Source organism: Daktulosphaira vitifoliae, unplaced genomic scaffold (genome assembly GCF_025091365.1).
Source record: "Daktulosphaira vitifoliae isolate Bord-2020 unplaced genomic scaffold, ASM2509136v1 Scaffold_1, whole genome shotgun sequence".
Lineage (NCBI taxonomy): Eukaryota > Metazoa > Arthropoda > Insecta > Hemiptera > Phylloxeridae > Daktulosphaira > Daktulosphaira vitifoliae.
In genome coordinates, this window is record NW_026099572.1 from 86,528,921 (window position 1) to 86,550,200 (window position 21,280).

Consider the following 21,280-nt stretch of genomic DNA (forward strand, 5'->3'; position numbering starts at 1 on the left):
TTATTATGTGATATATATAAAGGCCTAATTTTATAAAACATTGCATGCTCTAATGAAATAAAAGACCTTGAACACATTTTTTTTTATAATAATGCAAACCAGGATAAACAATATAGCGCACTCAACTCTTGGAATAGGAAATTGAAATTCTGTATTAATTAACTAGTCTACAGCACACTTGATTGTTAAAGATTACAGAAGTAGAGTAAAAGACAATATTGCTTTATTTTGAATAATTAAATTAAGAAAAGCCAAGTTTTTTATGATCTAAACAATAGTAACTAATTAACTTACCAAGTGTAGCACGGTGTTCACCACCTCCTTGTTCGTAACTTGGCCTACTTTGACAAGACCAATAAGAACGCCAAATTTCAAATTGTCCGCAGTTGCCATCATCACGACCTGCTCAGGTCTTTTGATTTCATTGGGTTCAGCTGAACTATCTGTATCCTCCATATATGTAATTGTTTGTGTACTGATTTTCACTAATTTAATCTCCCTACCACATCTAATAAAAACACTAGGCGTATTTGACCAATTAAAGTCGGTCTATACGGTGACAAGTTCATATTATACTAAAATTACAACACAAAATCCGATTTTAACACTTCCAAATTTAAAAATTATCAATACAAATAATATTGTATCTTAGACGATTGTTTACACTATGTACAGATAAATACACTGACAAGTCGGCAGTCGATAAAATCTAAACATATAATGATAACAACCACTATTTGATAACAGACATATGACATAATAGTGAAATAATAAACAGTGTATCCACTCCCTGAGTACTGAATACAAAAAATTTAATTTCATTAAAATAAAGAGTTTTCTAAGTTTTAATCAGTATAAAAAATAAACACAAAATATTAAATTAAAATTTTATCTATAATTTTTTTCAAAATAAAAACTATAAATTTTACATGTTTTAAAAAACAAGTAAGAAAATAGAAACATTTTATAAAATATTATAGATTTAANGTTAAAGGGGCCCATAGGCAAAACTTTCGCGGGAAAGCTCCTGGGAGTCCACCCGATTTTTTGTACTGGTTGAGCAAAAAAAAAAAGTCTTTAATAAAATTTAGGCCAAAAATGGTGACTTAAGTAGTGTATTTTTTAGGGAATATTTTGATTAAATAGTCTAGCATCAGTATTAATGAAATTCTTTATTTTTGTTTAAAATCTTTACCATAAATTTTAAGTTAAAATAATATATATTTTTTAAGTTATACGTATTAATGTCTCCCTTTGCGCTATAAATGCTATAAACAAACTTTTAACTTAATGGCTGATTTAATCTTAATAAATTAGTGAAATTGAACAATAGTGTAATTATTTTAAATACTTTAAACTAATACAGAAGTTAAGTTTACAAAATATTCAGCAACGTATTATAAAATAATATGTAATTTTTGAAAATGTGAATCTGAATGTAAAACTACAAAATTAACAAATATATTCAGTTAATTTTTTAATAATCTAAACATTTCTAAACTTTTCTCACACATGGAATCTATTATTTCGTCATTAGTTATTTCATCTACTAATTCACGTTCGCAATTCATGATGAATATTGACTCTAAATTTGGTTGAGTTAATGTGTTTCTCAATCGCGTCTTAATCAATTTCAGTTTGGAGAATGATCTCTCACAGGTTGTTTGAGTTAAAGGAATAGTCAACAAAAATTTGTATACGTCGAAGTGTTCTTTATATTCCAAAGAATACATATTAAACTCATAAATTATGTTCGTCACGCACAATAAACACGAGTTACATTTTCTTATATTTGTACATTTTTCTTCAATGTTTTCATTTTGCATGTAATCTTCAAAGTCCGATTCATCTTGTACTGTTTGATTATATATATCGTCTACGTCATTGATATTTGTTTTTGAAATTTTAGGCCAGAATTCGGCAAATGACAGTAATTGTTCTTTTAATGCATGCTTATCAATATGTGGTAATAGTTCACAAATCTTGTTTAAGCCGTGTGAATGTATTCCATTTTATCTGATATTTATAAATCGCCTTGGGTCAAATAGTTCAAAATCACCATACAACTCATTACTACCAGAAAATCTGTTCTCTAAACAAGCAATAGTAGTATCCATAACGACACTAAAAGTTTTTATTTCATAAATTTTTTCTGGAGAAGCTCCAATTTCCGGGTCAATGTTGGGGTTATCTTCAAAACGTCGTGGAATGTTTATTCTTCTTTTTTGAGGTAATTCTAACTCAATATCAATTTCTGTTTCGTGTTTCCATATAACTTCGGATGTAAATATTGAAAATTCTTTTGCAGCTGCACTTATCGATGAAAATTCTCTTTGATTTTCTTTTAATGACTTTATAGTTACTTCAATTTTTCGCCAGGCCTGTATATAATCAAGACTAGATGTTTGTAAATAATCAGACAGAGCAGTAGTGAACTTAAATATTTGTAGAAACATCATAGCTGTTAATGTTGTTTCATAACTCGTGAGTCGATTTAGTAAACTTCGTGCTGTACTTCTTACACCAGCTGCAAAACTATTAGAAAAAGATATTTCATAAAGTGCTAAAACAATTGACACATAAGTCAGTTTTTTTCTTTCTTCATTTTCGCCTTCATTTGTCCACATACTAATACGACCAAATATTTTTATGAGGGCATCATTTTTAGACCTCCATCTAGTTACACCTATATTTATCAAATGTGATTGACGGCCAGAATTACTTTGACATTCATAAACATTGAGCCTTTTATAAGATTCTTTAAAAAAAACAAATAATTCTTGCAGAAGACCGAAAAAAGAGATTACTACAACCGTACTCGAAGTTGTTTGTTGCAGTACAAGATTCAATACGTGAGCATAGCACCATGTATGAATGTGCCTTGGAAGCAGTTCTTTAAGTTTTGCCTGGACTCCATTGTACTCTCCATTCATATTAGCGGCTCCATCAAAGGCGTCTGCAATACATTTATCTAATCTAATATTTTTAGAAATTAAAGTTGATTTTAACAAATCAAATAAGCCTTGTCCTGAAGAGGAAATTACTTTTTTCAAAGCTATAACTCTTTCCTTAATTTCTACTGAAGATTTTTCATTTTCGACATTCTCTTTCAAATATCGCAAAACAATTACACATTGATCATGAGTTGAAACATCCATAGTTGTATCCATTGTAATGGAATAGTTGTTAGCCACATTAACTTCTTTAGATATCTTAGACAACAATAATTCGCCAATAGTTTGAATTTCATTTGTTACAGTCTTGTGACTTAAAAAAGTAAACAAATTTCCTCTACCAGATTTACCTCTTTTCAACTTCTTTTCACTTTCAACTATTGCCTTAGTAATATGATCACTTAATTCTACATTCGACTTTGCTATCAATAATACTATTTCCAAAAAATTCCCATGATTTACTGATATATTTTTTAAATCGTAAGCAGACTCATATCTGAATCCTCTGAAAGGTAATCCTTGTTTTCCAATTACTTTAACAATATCAATAATTATTTGAGCTACTCTTCTTCTCTTCATCACTTCATTTTCCCTCTGAACCCACTGCACTCTTTCTATTAATTCATCAACACTTTTACCACATTGATCAGCCATGAAACATTTTGACGCTTCTCTATGGTTTTTTGACTCTTCGTGATCTTTAATACGCTCATAAACATGAATCCATCTGCTAAATCCACTATCGCTAGTAAAAGCTGATGATTTAGAGCAGTATACTAAACATATTGAACAAAATAAAGAGTTATGTTCATGACTATAGGATAACCAATTTCTTTTGATTTTTGTCTGTGATCCTGGAATAATTTCATAATAAGCTTTAGTTGTATTAAATGGTAAAGGAGAGTCATCCATCATTTTCTCTGGGTGATTTGGATGAAACGAAAAAAAATATTTAATATTTTGTTTACCCTTGGGCTTTAAAAAATAATTAAAATTTGTTTTATCGTCAATCTTTATATTTAAATTATTTTTGACTAGAAGGTCAATATCTGTGTTATCACATAAATCAATTTTGACTTCAGAATTAGTGATTTGAAGGTCAATATTTTCGTCATCACGCAAATCAATTTTAACCTCAGAATTGTCCGAATGAATTTTAGAACTAGATGAATGTGGCACAGAAATATCATAATTCCCGAGTGTATGATTTTTACGAGGTATCTTTATCGGCTCTAAATTGGGGTTATCTTGCGAAGCAGTTAAAAAATAATTTGTCATTTTTTTAGATTTATTTGCTATCTCCTCAAGACATTTCTTGTTATGTTCTTTTCGTTTTAAAGAACCGCTCTTATGATACTTTTTATTTTGGANGCTCTTATGATATTTTTTATTTTGGGCGATGTTATCCTTTTCCATTATTAATTAGCCTAATAAATACAAAATTAATTGTACTCTAATTAAAAAATTAAAAATATGATTTTCAGGTTAGTAAATATTGTAGTATTATTCGTTTCCAAAACTTGATAATTTTTATAAAAAAAAACGTAACTTAGTAAAAAATTATTTTGTTTGGAAATATTATGTTTAAAACGGCCTCCCTAGGTTATTTTTAAAATTACACTACTTGATGTTTGTCTATTACAACAAAAAGAATTTTCTCAATTTTTTTTTGTGATTTTTTTAAATAGNAATTTTCTCAATTTTTTTTTTGGATTTTTTTAAATACTATTTAAAAATAATTTTTACTTTTTTCCTAAACACTATTTTTTTTTTAAATTTTAGCTTCGATGCGAAGCTGAGAAAGTACTATTTTACCATGATGTGGTTTTTTTATCTGCCACCTACTTTTCTCAGCTTAGACTTGACCGATTTTGATGAACTATACGTAAAAAGACCACTAATCGTATCTAGTTAAAGACATTCTTCTCGTGTCCCGGAAAAGGGGAAAGTATTCAAAAAAAAAGATGTGCTATCGTTTTAATATTAACTTCAGCCATAAAAACCAATAGAAAAATAAGTTGCTTTTGTTAAATTATCTGACTTTTCTAAAAATAATATTGATTTTTTTCGCGTTACAGTCATTAAAATTGAGTTTTTATAAACAAATNGTTACAGTCATTAAAATTGAGTTTTTATAATCAAAAAAATTGCTTTTTTCGTGTTGCCAAAATTTCAGAAGTTCTCTAATATATGTTTAGAAAGGTAAGAAAACTTTACATAATATGGGTAAATTACAAATAGGGTTCTCCATGNGAAAGGTAAGAAAACTTTACATAATATGGGTAAATTACAAATGGGGTTCTCCATGAAAACTTTTAAAAACTTTTAGTAAAATCGAAAAAACGGAAAAATATCTTATTTTACACATAGCTTAATAAATATTGATTAATGTGGATGTTCTTTTCATTGTAATATATGTGCAGTATAATTTAAATTTTTTATTTGTTGCTAGGCAAGAATGAGTAAACATAATTTTATACGCTATGGTTATAGATTTACGTAATTATTGTATGCACTCCTAATTATAATTAGTATACATGTCATAAAGAGTCGGATCGAGACTTTTCAGCCTACCGAGATTTTAAGTTTCAGCCCTTAACAAAGAGTCAGCCCATACGACAAAAGCTGTTGTACTCATCTCTTATTTTATTTACATCCTAGTCAAAGAAAAAAACATAATTATTCTTTCGTGATCACTTTTTAGTAGAAGAATTCATTATTCGCGATCTGACCTACCCCTCAAAGAATCGTACATTTATTTATATTCCTACTCAATCCATCTCTTATAGTCATAATAATTTGCTATACTGTATGCTTCGTAGTGTCAATCAACGCCATTAGCATTTTTTTACTAGCACCTCTCTGTTATATCACTAATTACTTTATTATTATATATTTAATCTTTAATTAATTAAATCACTTAGTTGTAAACATTATGTAAATTGCTGTTTGGCGCGAATAAATTAAATAAAATAATAATTGTTTCACTTAGACATAATTATAAATAATTTCTCGGTAGCTCCCTGGTTCAATTCAGACATGGTGTCATACGTGTCATTTAATGTTTTACAAACAACAATGTTAATGTTTAATATATTATTTTACTCGTAAATTATAGTATAATGTATATTAGTATAATTTTTAAGTACTCACCAAACAATAAAGCAGTTACCAAAACTCATAAGACGCAATAACGATAGTTACCATTGACGAGTAAAATGAAAATGATCAAGATTTCAAATAAAAAACAAACAAAAATATTTTTTTGAAATCATTAATAAATATAAAATCATGATAAAAGGATATCGCAAATTGAGAAATATCGATATGCTATTTATTGATTTTTATGATACAATACAGACGATGGGCAACACACGGATCGGTCGTTAATTTTTATCATAATAATCGTAAATATAATCAATTCGGACACATCAGCCGTCAAACACGTTCTGACGACTTCCGCGAATTAAAAGCAGACGACATATTTGATAATCAGATATTTTTATCGATTTACATAAATAAATCTGATAAGTTTATGCTCTTAAAATAGTATTTAACTTATCCAAAATGCAAGAGGACTCATAAGACCTTCGGGTCATTCCAACATGTCCGTGAGGACTAAGTGGCGGTATTAAGACGTGCGAGCTGTGTGGTCGAGCAGAGTAGTCATCAGTGACACGGCGCTACATAACAATTTTTGATAACTTTTTTTTTTTTTTGCTTGTCAGGAAGGAAACTGTAGATTTTTGTAAAAAAAAAAAATTATTAAAATTTAGGCAGTTGGCTTTTACTAACTGATTTGCCGTAGTATCAAGGGGCCCATATATCATAATTTTTGGGGGGCCCACCGGGATTTTCCCGGTATCCCGGTGGGCCAGTCCGCGCCTGGCTTTATTTCAAAAATATTTTTTCTAAATGATTAAAACGGACATTAGGATTTGTACTATTTAACATGAGTATAATAAATATNCAAAATAAATTGTACCTACATAAATTAATATTATTCAACTATTACAGCTACATTATTATTTTTTTACTTATATAAACTGTATATAATAAATCATTTTTTGTACTGTTTAAATTTATAAATAATTATTTATTAGTATAAAATTAAAGTAAACTAAACTAAACCTATTGCATAAAATATAGTAACTACTAGTTTCAGTGATAAACCATCATCAATTATTACTGATTATTGAATTAAATAAACGTATAAATAAAAGAAATAAAAGTTTAATTAAACCATAAAAAATATATCATTGATAAAAATAATTAAAGATATTTGTAAAGATTAAAAATTTAATAAAGTTGAAGTAAATTTTCGTAAATAGATTAAGCATAATATAAAAAGTAAGTAAAAATTTGTTAGATGGCATACAGTGACATAATAAAGGTTTCATCTTGGATTAATTTTCATAAGAAAATTGTTGACTTTCCCTCCCAAACAAAAAAAAACGTTCCTTTACCATATAATTATTTTTGACATGAAGGAAATATGATACCTATATCTCCCCTATCATTACGCCAATGGTATTATCACCTCATAACTTTTTATTTTTAATTATTAAATAATAATTATATATAACACACAGTGATTATTTTATTATAAATTATAACTTACTTGATAGTAAATCAAAAAATAAAAATAAAATTAAGAACATTTAATTTTTCGTTTTGATTAATTATATATTTTATGTATCCCTTAAGATAATAACCAAACCAATCTTTCAAAAATTATACATTTATCTAAATATTCTAATCTTTTTTTATGATAATAATTTTAACTAAAGATGTTTCGAGTAGACAATACATGTATTAACCGAATACCGGATAAAAATCGAGTAAAAAATTCATACAAACTGAGTATCAAAGGAGTATAAAAGGAGAGTTCTAAAAAAAAAACTGGTTACCAACACGACACATCCAATGCTGGGCTAATAATTGTTATTGGTGAATTATTTAAAATAAAAAATACAGTGCATTTTTCAAATTTACATAAAGTGAATTAAAATATTGATATCAAATTATAAATTAATGTGTATTACTAATAGATTTTATAATTGCTGTTATTATAATGTAAGAAATATAATTAAAAATAAATATTAGCTACGATGCGAAGCTAAGAAGGTATTAATTTTACTATAACATGTTTTTTTTTTATATATTTGTTGCCACTTTTTCTCAGATCTCACTAGACCCATTTTATTAACGATACGTCAAAAAATCGTATCTAGTTGAAGACATTACCTTCAAAAATAGATATCTTTGCCCTCATTCACCGTAGTGAAAATCTCCCAAAAAATTACGATTACCAAATCGGTAAATTTTGACATTTTTAATAATTTTTTTTCTAAAAACTGTCATAACTTATTTAAAAATTAACAAATCAAAATAATTTTTCTTTTATAGTGATACCTAAAATAATTCCCTTTTATTTGATATACTATTTTTGAAAACCTGACCCTTTACCTGCTCACAGAGGGGGATTCAAAATAGCAACTTCTACACAATAATTTAATTTTTGCAGCTTAAGTTTTGAAAATGATCCAGAAATACTCCGAGCTTCAAATATATGTTAAAATAAATATTATGTTATGTACTATAAGTTCAAAAAAAAAAAAATTTGTCTCGACAACTTATCTTCTATGTGTAAATGGTTGACATAGTTAAAAAACGTGCAATTTTGGTGTTAAAATTTACGATTTCATATTTTAATTTTTCAACTTTAAATTGCTATAACTTTTTAAAAAATGTATGAACCAATAATTTTTTTTTGATAAATACTTTATACATACACCATTCAGCCGACATACTTTTTTTTTAAATCAATTTATATACAAGGGGGCTTAAAAACTTTTTCAACTTAACTTTTTAAAATGTTCTGGAAATACTTCGAACATTAAATATATGTCAAATTAAAGCTTATGTTAAATACTACATGTTCAATAACAAATTTTGACCCGACCCTTTTCTTCTATGGGCAAATGGCCGCCGAATTGAATAAAAATGTAATCTTTATGTAAAAATCACCGTTATTAATGTTAATATTTTGATACTTAAAACTGCCATAACTTTGTTTAAAATGAACGAATAAAAATATTTTTTTTTAATGGAAACTTAATGGATATTTCCCTTTCATTTAATATAAATTTGTCTAAAATCTGACACTTGATCTCCCCACAGGAGGAGATTCAAAAAAGCAATTTTCGCACACAAATTAAACTTTTGTAACTTAATTTTTGAAAATGTTTCGGAAAATTTTTTTTTTATAAAGTATTGCATAAAGTCCTTTAATTTTTATCATAGAAGTAACAAAATTTACTACTTTATCATTTTTTATTTTTTCTCCGTAAAACTTTCAATACAACATTATTAAATATCAATTTCAAACTATATTTAATAAATTATATTTCTAGATTAAAGATCTACTAATCTGGAATAATGAAGGAAATAGGATTTCATGTTGCTTTTAAAAGATTGCATTCCTCTGTACTACAAGTTTCTTTTTTCAATAAAAGCAGTTGTTTATACAATTTTAAATAAAACTGAATAAGATGTCCTCTTGATATCTTATTGTTTTAATATTAAAAATCAAGTCGTATGAATTTAAAATTCAAAATATTTATTTATATTATTATAGACGTTTATTGGCACACGCATTTATCAAACGAACACATTTATTGAACTTATACGTTCATCAAACAATAAGATTTTGACCTAATAGAACAATAGAATTCATTTACGTTTACGTTCATAAAACTATAAAATTGTGACCGTATACCTAATAAAACAATAGAATCCGTCCGAGACGGTCAATTGTGATGAGTGATAATCTTTTTTTTCGGACAACTCTGTAAAGTTTTACTTTAAAAAATGTGATCATATATTTTGACGCCTAGGGGCATTTGCATACTCTTTTTAACATGTTCCTGAGTACATCTTTAATATGTCGCGTTAAAAATTTTAGGTATTCTAAAAAACTGTATATATTTGACCTGATATTTTACAAGTAATTTTTTTTAAAAATTTTTAAATAATATTTATAGTGATTTTAATAAAAACTTTTATAAAAAACTAAAAGTTATTTTAAATATTACGTTTCGTTACTGACTGAACACTCTATATACTACAGAATGAATTGTGAAGAAAATTTCTTATCTTTTATCTTGAGGCTAAATAGACTGTAGCTTATGGAGCCAAATTATTACTACAGAATCTAAGAATGTAAATGTGAACTCCATGATCCGCAAATGTCACCCTTGTGGGAATGAATGTGATAGATCTCCTCAAAACAAATTTAATATTTACATTTCATTTAGAGGGAGAAGCAAACATTTTGTTATGTATATTTCCATTAAAACAAAACCTTAATTACACGACTGAACTAAACTTTTCCAAGGTATATCTCCATTGTATTAGATGAGTATTAAATATATAAACGTTCATGGAATATAATGTATTATAAACTCCTCTACAACGTACATATTTCCTAATAATTTATTTCGTATAGTAAACTTTGTTTTATCAATATAATTTTATCTCATAAAATACGAGTAGTTGAATGTGTACATTTCTGTTCTTTAAATAATAGTTTGTCAAATTCATATAATTATTTTTATAATAATCTTTCCATAATTTTTAAATTGAAGTTGCTTAAGTCCTATTAACACCTTTTTATTTGTGTCAATAATAATATTTGTAGTTATGAGAACTTTCTCGGAAAAATTAATTTTATTTTATCTAAAATAAGTATAATAATAACCTAAGTTATTTACTATAAGGTAAAAAACTGTGAGAGAAACAGTAAACTGCCCCTCACTATATATGAATATACAGAATGATTAATTTATCATGAACCACTTAATTAATCAAAAAATAAAAATAATTTTTTAATTGGATTCTTTAAGGTATATGTTTTTCTCAATTTATCAATTATAAAGAATTTTTATGTTCATACCTTATACTTTATATGAGTGTCAATTTTATTATAATTATAATTATATGCCTAATTAATTAACTAGCTTATTTAATAATGATCTAAATAAGAAAATAACTGGTTAAATAACAACTTTTGGACCAGTATTTCAGAAGTTATTGACATGTTAATACTTAGGCAGTAGGAAGAGTATAGATGGAAAATGTTAGTGATAAAAATAATAACACCCACTTCTTACCTTCAACTATTACTATAAGATATAGGTGATGGACATAAAAATTATTTTATAACAAATAAATTGAAATACTTATGTAGCTAAAACAAAAAAAAAATCTTCATATTTTAATTTTTTGATTAATTAAGTGGTTCATGATAAATTAATCAGCTTGTACATACAAAGTGATGAATTAACTATGCAGACAAAATATAATTAAGATTATAAAATACTATAATTTTTTCTTATCAAAAGTTTATATGTTCTATAATTTTCAAAAACACAATTGGTCCTACCCTTCTCGCACCCCTTAAAATAATATCAACTTCTGAATAGAAAAAAATATATTAGGTTTGATATTATTTAAATATATTGCATGAGGTATAGTTAATTAATCATCTTACATAAAATATATAGTAAGGAGCACAAACATTTTAGATAAGAAAAAAATACAATTAATTTTTTAGAGAATAATTAATTATTTAATTGGAACTGATTAAAATAAATAACAATGAGAATAAGTTAATAATGATAAAAAACTCTGAGAATTTGTCTTAAAAAATAATTTTAATAGTGTAGGCTATTGAACCTCTATTTACTATTTTAAATAACCAATATATTATTAAAATACATCTATAAATTACCAGGGCAATATAAATCAATAAAAATTTGACTAAAATTATAAAAGTTAATTATGTCTTTTAATATTCTTTAACTAATGGAAAAATTGAAAAAACAATGAAAATATTAAAAATGGTAAATTGAATAATACAACAATTAGGACGGATTAACAAAATGACTTAATTATTAAAATTATAAAACAGCTCATTTAATATTAAAATCATTTTTTTAAACTTTTTTACAAGAAATTAAATATTAAAAAAAAAAAAGTTTTTAATTTGTCCTTAATTGATAGTCTCCATTTTGAGTAATATATCGTACCCATGGTAAAGCTTGATAACCACTTTTTTCAATAATTTTTAAGTATCTAACTTGAATACCAGATGTTGTAAAGTATGGAATTTCAAATTTAACTTGAATTGGTGGTCTACCTTCAATTTCTTCACACTCAACACTTGGTAAACCAAAATGAGCTCTCATCAAATACTCTTTGCCACCCGGGAATGATTTAATTGACCATATAAGTGCATTTTGTTCAGGCATATATTTAACAGACCCTACAGTAGTTTTGAACTTAGGTGAATCAGCATCCATTGGAACTTGAATGACAACTTCGACATTATTAGCAGTAGAACGCCTTTTAAATTGTGATTTTGCCTTTACAATGTACTCAACACGACTGTGAGCATGCCTCTCAATAACACTTTCAATCCAAATTAGAGGTTTTATATGAGTACTCAATCTGTAATAAAAATTTGAATTATTTCTGATTAAATATATTGAATAAATAATTTACAAATAAACAATACCTGTAAGTCATTAAATCAAATTCACCATCTGGAGGAATAAATGATATAGTCCTATCATTTTCAAATCTTGATAGTCGTACACACTGATGAAATTTTACGTCTTCTAATTCTACAGATTTGGATTTACCTCGTCCTGTACTTTCAAAGAGAACTTTATCATTAAGCCCTAACCTAAGCTCAGGCATGCCAGACAAATATACTCTCATTTTGATTGAACCCACTATTTCACTTCTTAATACATTTCCGTTTACACTAGCTAATAAATTGACAGATTCTATGACATCTAAAAATACTTCATTTTTACGATATTTAAGCCCTTCAGAGCGCCAGGACACAGCATTAGTCACAGCCATTGGAATTCTTGGTTGTATTTCAAGTTTATGACCATCTTGAGTAATGTACTCTTGTAATATTTTACTATCAGTTGTTTGTGGATATCCAAAATCAAGAAGTTCATCTAGTAATTCAAATATAACAACAAAATTGTCACGAATGCTTTCTTCTTCAATTTCTTTAAAATATTCATTCATTACACGTACAATTTTATGAAGAAAAACAAATACTAACATAATATTTGCATTTTTTTTAGTTGTAGATACTACATAAAGATTATTACATTTAATGTACGTAAAAGTGCATTCTTCTGTTTGCAACAAGGGAGTCAACGAGCCTTCCTCTTCTTTTTCCATTAATAACGGCATAAACTTTTCAATGACATTTGGAGCAATATCGCCTCTGTAATTACGAGATATTAAAACCTTGCCTTTTACATCCAAAATATAAATTGCTGAAGCCGACATTGTTATTCAATGTTTACTGAAATTAGAACTTATTTCATTAGGTAGCAAAACTAAAAGGTTACAGAGCAAACTCAAACTTAAGTTTTATTAAATAATAATTTTTTTTATAGGTATAAACCGGGCTAGAAACATTACTATTTTATAGAATTAGACGTCTAAAAGCCAACTACATAAAATTATAACTCTTTGTTTAACGGTTATCTCGAAGTTTAGGCTAATCACTTAAAAAGTAATTGTCAATCAACAGTATTTTAAGTAATTATTCATTACACTCACGGCTAATAATTAATCCACACGTTACGCATTCATGAACACACTTAAACACATATTGAATTTTCATCATTTTGCCATACGTGCAACATGGTTACCATCGATTTAGATACCTGTAAATTACAATATTATTGAAGACACTTATGGCTGCTCTGTTAAATACACGTTATCAAAATCTATTACAATATTACATTATCATTATGTATTATTAATTTGATTCTTACAATTATTCATAGAGTGCATTTAATTCAAATGTTTGACTAAATTTACTATTAAATAATTTTTAATTATTACTTTTAATATTAAATATTCTTAGGTGATATATCTTTTGTATCATAACTAATTAGTATTAAAAATGGCAGTGCGTAGAGCTAGTCATGCAGGAAGTTGGTATTCAGATTCTGGTAAGAAATTACATTTGCTTCAGTTAAATGTATACTTCTCTTATTTCAACCTATTAGAAAAAACATTGACTAAGAATCAATCGTTATCGTAATTTTTACAGCAAAAGAGCTTAGTAATCAACTTGAAAATTGGTTAGGAGCTGCAGATCTCTCTCATGGACCTGCTAGAGCAATCATAGCTCCGTATGTTTACTTATTATTCTAAAATGTTAAAATCAATTTTAAATATATTAAATTACATTATTATTTGATTGATTGTAATTTGTAATTTATTTTTTAAAACATACATTAATCCTAGTATATTTTATTTAGTCATGCTGGTTATCAATATTGTGGAGCATGTGCAGCTTTTGCATATCGTCAGATAAGTCCTTTTGTAGTGTAAGTAATAGTAAACTCAATTTTATACAATTAATTATCCAATATTTTTCCAGGCAACGTATTTTCATTCTTGGTCCTTCACACAATGTTCGTCTTTCTGGATGTGCATTATCAAGTGCTGTTAAATACCGAACACCATTTTATGATTTAAAAATAGATAGTGAAAGTAATTTTGTCTTTATAATATTGCAATTCTTATTTATATATATTCATATTTTTTTTTAGTTTATAGAGAGCTGGAGTCTACTGGTAAATTTGAGCAAATGAGTCTTAAAGTTGATGAAGATGAACATAGCATGGAAATGCAACTACCATATATTGCCAAAGTTATGCAAGAGTAATGATAAAATCTTAAAATATTTTCATTTTATATAATATATTTTCACAAAATTATATTTATTGTAGTTATAAAGATAAATTTACCATAATACCTGTAATGGTTGGTTCATTGAGTACTGAAAAAGAAGCACTCTATGGTCAAATATTCTCAAAATATTTGGCAGATCCAACAAATTTGTTTGTTATTTCTTCAGATTTTTGTCATTGGGGTCAACGTTTTCGTTATACATTCTATGAACGGTCTTGGGGGGAAATTCATCAATCAATTAAAACTTTAGATCATAAAGGTATGGATATAATTGAAACCTTAGATCCATCAGCATTTGTAGAATATTTAAAAACTTTTTCAAATACAATATGTGGTCGACACCCAATCAGTGTCTTATTACAGGTGTGTATAATTTGATATAATAAATATTTTAATCTAAAATATTTTCATAGCTTTGATAAAAAAATTTTTTTATGTATATATTTACACCTCTATAGCAAAAAAATTTGAGTCAAAATTTTGATATTACTATTTATATTTTTTAAATTCTTGATTTCAATTTAGACACATATTTTTAACATCTTTATTTAATCTCTTGTACATTTTTATGTTTGTGTTTCAAAAACTTTCTTTTGTAAATTGTGGCCAACCTTCAAAAATAGAATTTTTTTTTCTCCAGTAAAACCATGAAAAATTAACTTACATTATTTTAATTTTACTTAAAAATTCTTAGGTCTTTTAAAAATGTTAGTTAAGTATTTCATTCTTTTTAATTGCAATTCCATATTTTGATATAAGAAGAATTTAATCTGAGATAAAAATATAAATTAGATTTGTTCTATAAATGTTTTTAAATTTTTAGTTTTCTCTTGGAAAGTTGTTCAACTTGTCTTACTTGAACCAAAGAATTATTCAATTATTAGTTTTGGTTATTTTAACCAATTTTGTTGTTTTTCAAAATTCTATACAATGTAAAGTGATTATAATATTTGGTTCTAAATAAGTCAATCTACGAATAATTTCATTTCTATAGAATGACACTTTTAAACCCTAAGCCTGAGACAACTATTGTTATACAGTTTTTTTTTTTTTTTTACCACCCAACTAGTGTTAAAAATCCGTAATTTTCTCAGCATAAAGATCTGAAACTTTAAATATAGGAACTATAATATTTTAAAAATGAATTTTAAGTTAACAAAAACAACACTACTATATTTTTATCCACCAAATTTTATATTGTTTTCTATTGCCTTTATTGAATTCAGAGTATTAATATATTTTATATATATATATATTACTTTATATTTTATAACTTAATTTAATTTGTGATTAACATTATGTAATTTATTTCATTTTAGGCTGCTAATCATCTACAAAAATCTTCTCAAAATCAACAAAAAATGTTTTTGAAGTTTCTGAAATATGCTCAATCTAGCCAATGTTATAATATGAGTGATTCTTCTGTGAGTTATGCATCTGCATCTCTCATATTTGAATAATAATTTGGTTATAAATAAAAAAAGTAAAGAAATTTAAAGCATTCAAACAAATTAATAAATATTATTTAATAATTACATATATATTCTTATAAAATATAAAAAGTATTTTCATAATAAATTGTATCTTATTGAAATTTTATTTAATATGAAGTATTATAATTGACTTTTAATGAAATATTTTAAGAATCAATATGCTCTCTTGCTTCAATTCCTCTATCTGTGACAATAAAAGGAATACGTTTGGATGCAGCATGAGGACTAAATATCACTTCTAGAAATCTAGTAGACAATATTTTAGACATTAACAATCGTGTGGTTACTAGATTAGCCCATGATAATCCTAGAGATGGGACTAAATTTTTACCACCAATATCTGATAGTGAAGATGTTACCTATAAAAAAATTAATTATTATCCCTAAAATTAAAATTAAATCACATTATACCTGATTCACACAAATAACCCATAATCCATATCTTACTGATAATTTATGCAGCCAACACGCAATATCTCTTAGATCTTTTGATCTACGATGCATTTCATTCTTTTCATACTCTCCACGAAAAACAGCAGCAATACTATCAATAACAATGAGTTTTATAGATTTATGATTTAGTACTTTAGGAAGCATACTATAAATACATTTTTTCAAGTCTTCCTGAAAAACATTAAAATACATAGATATCAAAAGAAAATGTTTCAGCCATCGAAAATCCTAAAATATACATTACAACTGTAGTAACAAGGTTGATTAAAATGTTGTCCCCAAAATCCACTTGAGATACTTCTAACCTTTCAATTTTACTATTATTCTGGTATTTAGATGGTAAATTATTTATCATTTGTTGTATTCTACTTGAAGGAAAATGATCTTCTGTGCAAATATACACAGCTCCTGATTTGAATACTCAAGTTAAAGTAATTTCATAAGTGAAAATACAAATTTTAAATAACTACCAGACTTTGCTCCCTTTAATGATGATGGTAACTGAATAGTAAGTGCGGCTTGTAAACAAAACTGTGTTTTACCACAGCCACTTTCTCCAGAAAGCTCTGTGATTCCGTGCTGGAAAAGACCACCTCCCAACATTATATCAATTTGTTCACATCCAGTAGTGATAACTTGGTTTGAAATTTTCATGCTACAAACCAATGAATATTAAGTTATATTTTTATAAAATATTAATACCAAGAGAAATTATAAAATTACTTTTGCTGTAATAAACTTATTTTAGAAGCTTCAATAAATACTTTTCTAGCAGCAGAAACTGTCAAATTTGCTTTTTTTCTTAATTCTAATTCTGTGTGATTAAATATAATTTTTGATGTCAAAAGACCTTCTAAAACATTAAAAAATATAAAAAATTTTTTTTAATGCCCAATATTAATCATTTGTCTACAGCACAATTTTTAAATTATATATTAGTATAGTCTAATTTAGTAATTTCAATTACTTCACTGTAATGGGATTACTTTACAGTATCAGAATTAGAGAATTTTTATTTTTTAATTAATGATAAGAAATGATTTTCTATATAATTTGATTAATAATATTTATTTTTGCTCATAATTTTTTATTATGGAGCAATACAAATATTTTTTTTAAGCGAGGTGTGCCGTCATAATTTTTGTGCCCCTAAGATGTTGGCTAGCCAGCGTGACTAAGAAATTAAACTAAAAATTTTAAGTTGCCAAAAAATGGTAAAATAAATAACGATAACTTCAATATTGCTATTTTATAACATATTTTCATATGCATTATATTCATTTATAAAGAGTCATAAATGTGACAACTCTTATGGAACTTTCATTTTTTTGTGGAGATACTTTGTATGAAATTTAATTAGTTGATTCATCACCATAAACGTGATTAAAAATGATCTTTAATTTCTTAACTGGTCCTGAAATGGATAAAATAAACGATTATGTAATTAAAGTAGTTATTGTGAAGGTATTCCACTCCTTCCTATGTATCCCCAGAATCTAGTCCTATGCTGTTTTTTTGAAACTATAATACTGACAGTAAAAAATGTAGCAATGGTTCTTTGGCACCAAGTCATTAATAACAATTATATAATGACTAGTAGAACAAATTTTTAATTTATTTTGAAATAAAATAGTTTTATTATATGTTAAAATAAGTATCAAACTTATAATTAAGTTACTTTTTGGAAGTGATTTTCCATTAATTTTTGCAATAGAAAAAAATAGATGAAATCATAAATTTGGGTCTCCAATTTTAAGGGAATGTGCAAGATGAAATTCTAATACTACAAGTGTGACATCTACACTAAAATTTTACTGGATAAATGATAAAATTTACTGTTGTTTCATTTCTTTTATTTAAGATTTAATAAGCTGGATTAGACTTACACCAGCAAGTAAAATAAAAACTTGACTCAATGGACAAAAACCATAGTAAGAATATGGTAGTTAAGGCATTTTTTTAGATACTGTACCAAAAGAGATGCTAAATAATCAAAATGGGGGCACAAAAGGAAATAATAAACAAAAAAAAAAAGTTCAACTTGGTCTTATTATTGTTTACATTGTATGAAACAAAAGCATAAATTTGCCTAAGGCTCCACTAAAAACTTCAACCTTACCAACATAGTTATAAATTTCTTCTATGAATTTATAACTCTAGTTACCTATTTATTAAATAAATAATTCATTATTATTACAAATGTACAAAAACAAATTTAAAAATAAATAATAAATAATTTAACTTGTAATACAAGTAAATATTTATTATTTATTATTCTATTATAGAATAATATTTTACTAACAAAAAGAATCTAATATAAATAAGAATAATTTCAAAGATTACCTTTTATTAAAGATGATTTAGTATAGTCATCAAAAACATTTAGATTTAATTCCATTGTCACTGTAAACAAAAACGTTATCAATAACATTATGATATAAAATTAATATTAATTGTTATGCTTTATATTAAAATATAATATTATTTCATTTTTAGTTATCTTGATAACAATAAAAGATTGTTAACTTTATTTTTTAAGTTCAACAATGGTACTTAAAAAAATTTACAAAGCTAAAATTTTCCAAGCATTCAATAATTAAGTTAACTTTAATAAATATTTTGATTTATAAAAAATAATACATATGTTATTTTATACTGTCACTTTAATATATGAAATACATATGTAAATATAATTTCAATATTTTTCATATAAAAATTAAATGTTCATTTTATCTTAGATAAGTTTACACATAAGACCTAGTAACTCGTTTATTAATATTTTCATTTTATAAATTATATCAACTAAAGTTGATCTAATATATAATTTTATCATGTTCAGTAATACTAAATAAAATGCATTATTACATAACTTAGTATGATTAATTTTAAATTTTTAACTTAATTCTAAAAATTACAGTTATTAATTCAAAAAAATATTACCATCATAAAACTTTTAAACATTTTAACTACAAGCACAGTGTTGAAAAAATGATTAAATTTTATCAAAAATGTGTTCTCAAATTTATACACAGCAATTGGTTCTTATCAAAAAATAGTAAATCCTAATTAAATTATCCAAAACATTTGTTCATCTACTTAAAAAATAAATTTAAATTACTGAAAAGAAAAATAACTATAAGTAAAATAATTTATCTTAACAATTGAATGTTGACAAAACAACAGGGGTAATAGTAAGGGGATATTTGGAGATATGAACACTAACAATTAGTAAATTTTATGAATGATTTTATAGACATATTTGAATAGGGTGCATTCATTATTTTTTTTATGAACATAAATGTGAATATGTTTAGTTATACGCTTTTCATTAAGTAATAATTAGTCATCAAATACATTTAGCTTCTTAATTTTATTTTTAGTGCATCATGATTTAGATCGAATATTTTAGAGTTCTATAGTGATGGATGAAATTACTTGAGAAATATAAGGAGAGGTATCGTGATGCATGTTGTTCGCTGACAATATATATAAGTGAAATATAACAATATACACTAACAATATAGTGTAATAAGAGAAAATAGGGAGGACATTAATCAAAGGATAGAAATGTGGATATCTGCTTTTAAAAGTAAGGGGTTAAGAATCAAAAGTAAATTTATTGTAAACAGGGCTTATAATGAAATTAACACTGAGGAAGACTATTCACAATATAATTTTGAGCGTTACATGTTTCTTTAGATAATCTAAAAACTCTATAAAATAGATGATCGCTTTTTAAAGATGCTAATCTGTAGAAAAAGAAAAAACAGTCCCGCCCTAAATTTTTTAAATCATTTTTCAAAATTTAGATAGACGCTTTAAAAGAAGACAAGTAATAATAAAAAAAACCAACACAGGAGGGTCGTGGCATAGTTGGGCTAAGTATAATGATATCTAACAGTGATTAAAATCACTATCATAAAAAACGCTTCGATCAAATCTGTAGATTATGATTAATTTAAAAAAAAAATTTGTCAAATGAGAGCTGAGAAAATAAATGATAGCTACAATAAAAAAACCACATAGTAAAATAATATTAATATGAATTTCTTCTCAAGAGAGGAGACTACAGTAATGGAATCCTTGATATTTATTGAAGTTATTGAATCTAAATGAGATAAAAATCAAATGAGTTAACACATTTTTTTTTAACTCAAAAAGAATTAAAAAAAAATTCAGTGCTACAGTCGTGAAAGACTCAAGCGTTACCGTTTAAAAAACCGTACGTCTCATTCGTCACTTAATAAAAATGAAAATTTAGCTAGTTCAAATTTTAAAGTTATTTTTCTCGACTTCAAAGAAACAAAAAAATTTAAGTATGATTAATTTTTTATACTATGTCATTTAGATTGATATAATATTTATGAAAATCAGTGTAATCCCCTTATAATAAAATAAAATACAAAACCAAGAATTTTAACACAATAATAGCATATTTTTAAATACGGTAGCTATTTTCACCATGTATTCTCCTAATAAGATATTTTAAAATAAAATAAAATACAAAACCTAGAATTTTAATAGAAAAATAGCATATTTTTGAATACGGTAGCCATTTGCGCATAGAAGATAGGTCGT

General features: G+C 25.8%; 6 protein-coding genes across 8 annotated transcripts in view; 1 reads left to right on the forward strand and 5 right to left on the reverse strand.

Annotated features, from left to right (window-relative positions):
• LOC126895721 (neurobeachin) overlaps positions 1–718 on the reverse strand; it is a 154,682-nt gene extending 153,964 nt beyond the window's left edge. Inside the window, exon 1 of the mRNA XM_050667917.1 lies at positions 295–718. Within this exon, the coding sequence (XP_050523874.1) occupies positions 295–456 (162 nt within the window). The 5' untranslated portion in view covers positions 457–718. The remainder of the gene's footprint in view (positions 1–294) is intronic.
• A 1,294-nt stretch (positions 719–2,012) lies between these two features.
• LOC126896110 (uncharacterized) lies at positions 2,013–2,933 on the reverse strand. Its single transcript, XM_050668592.1, has one exon. It carries the CDS (start codon positions 2,931–2,933, stop codon positions 2,013–2,015), a length of 921 nt encoding a protein of 306 aa, XP_050524549.1.
• Positions 2,934–2,967: 34 nt separating this feature from the next.
• Positions 2,968–3,869, reverse strand: LOC126896116 (uncharacterized). The gene is made up of 2 exons (XM_050668605.1): positions 3,045–3,869; positions 2,968–2,976 (listed from the first exon to the last, which is right to left on the reverse strand). The coding sequence occupies exons 1-2, from the start codon at positions 3,867–3,869 to the stop codon at positions 2,968–2,970; spliced, it is 834 nt and encodes a 277-aa protein (XP_050524562.1).
• A 7,914-nt stretch (positions 3,870–11,783) lies between these two features.
• LOC126893724 (AP-1 complex subunit mu-1) lies at positions 11,784–13,714 on the reverse strand. Its single transcript, XM_050664175.1, has 2 exons — positions 12,535–13,714; positions 11,784–12,467 (listed from the first exon to the last, which is right to left on the reverse strand). Exons 1-2 carry the CDS (start codon positions 13,332–13,334, stop codon positions 11,999–12,001), a joined length of 1,269 nt encoding a protein of 422 aa, XP_050520132.1. The 5' UTR covers positions 13,335–13,714; the 3' UTR covers positions 11,784–11,998.
• A 95-nt stretch (positions 13,715–13,809) lies between these two features.
• Positions 13,810–16,334, forward strand: LOC126893727 (protein MEMO1). Its single transcript, XM_050664181.1, has 7 exons — positions 13,810–14,008; positions 14,110–14,191; positions 14,321–14,389; positions 14,443–14,555; positions 14,615–14,726; positions 14,795–15,119; positions 16,076–16,334. Exons 1-7 carry the CDS (start codon positions 13,960–13,962, stop codon positions 16,214–16,216), a joined length of 891 nt encoding a protein of 296 aa, XP_050520138.1. The 5' UTR covers positions 13,810–13,959; the 3' UTR covers positions 16,217–16,334.
• Positions 16,262–21,280, reverse strand: part of LOC126893725 (DNA repair protein XRCC3-like) — a 26,290-nt gene continuing 21,271 nt past the window's right edge. The window contains exons 1-7 of one of the 3 annotated variants that reach the window (XM_050664178.1): positions 19,643–19,709; positions 19,046–19,105; positions 17,426–17,555; positions 17,173–17,357; positions 16,947–17,110; positions 16,697–16,873; positions 16,262–16,608 (exon numbers count right to left, since the gene is read on the reverse strand). In XM_050664178.1, coding sequence (XP_050520135.1) covers positions 16,396–16,608; positions 16,697–16,873; positions 16,947–17,110; positions 17,173–17,357; positions 17,426–17,555; positions 19,046–19,100 — 924 coding nt within the window. In that variant the 5' untranslated portion in view covers positions 19,101–19,105; positions 19,643–19,709 and the 3' untranslated portion in view covers positions 16,262–16,395. Of the gene's footprint in view, positions 16,609–16,660; positions 16,874–16,946; positions 17,111–17,172; positions 17,358–17,425; positions 17,556–19,045; positions 19,106–19,642; positions 19,710–21,280 lie in introns of those variants that run through there. The other 2 variants (XM_050664176.1, XM_050664177.1) reach the window with 2 other exon arrangements.

Excerpts from the sequence above, each read along its gene's own strand:
- LOC126896116 (XM_050668605.1), bottom strand. The coding sequence starts at position 3,869 with ATGATGGATGACTCTCCTTTACCATTTAATACAACTAAAGCTTATTAT.
- LOC126893724 (XM_050664175.1), bottom strand. The coding sequence starts at position 13,334 with ATGTCGGCTTCAGCAATTTATATTTTGGATGTAAAAGGCAAGGTTTTA. Across the intron at positions 12,468-12,534 it reads TTTGATTTAATGACTTACAG|ATTGAGTACTCATATAAAAC; the intron begins GTATTGTTTATT and ends TTTTTATTACAG.
- LOC126896110 (XM_050668592.1), bottom strand. The coding sequence starts at position 2,933 with ATGAATGGAGAGTACAATGGAGTCCAGGCAAAACTTAAAGAACTGCTT.
- LOC126893727 (XM_050664181.1), top strand. The coding sequence starts at position 13,960 with ATGGCAGTGCGTAGAGCTAGTCATGCAGGAAGTTGGTATTCAGATTCT. Across the intron at positions 14,009-14,109 it reads AAGTTGGTATTCAGATTCTG|CAAAAGAGCTTAGTAATCAA; the intron begins GTAAGAAATTAC and ends TAATTTTTACAG. Across the intron at positions 15,120-16,075 it reads CAATCAGTGTCTTATTACAG|GCTGCTAATCATCTACAAAA; the intron begins GTGTGTATAATT and ends ATTTCATTTTAG.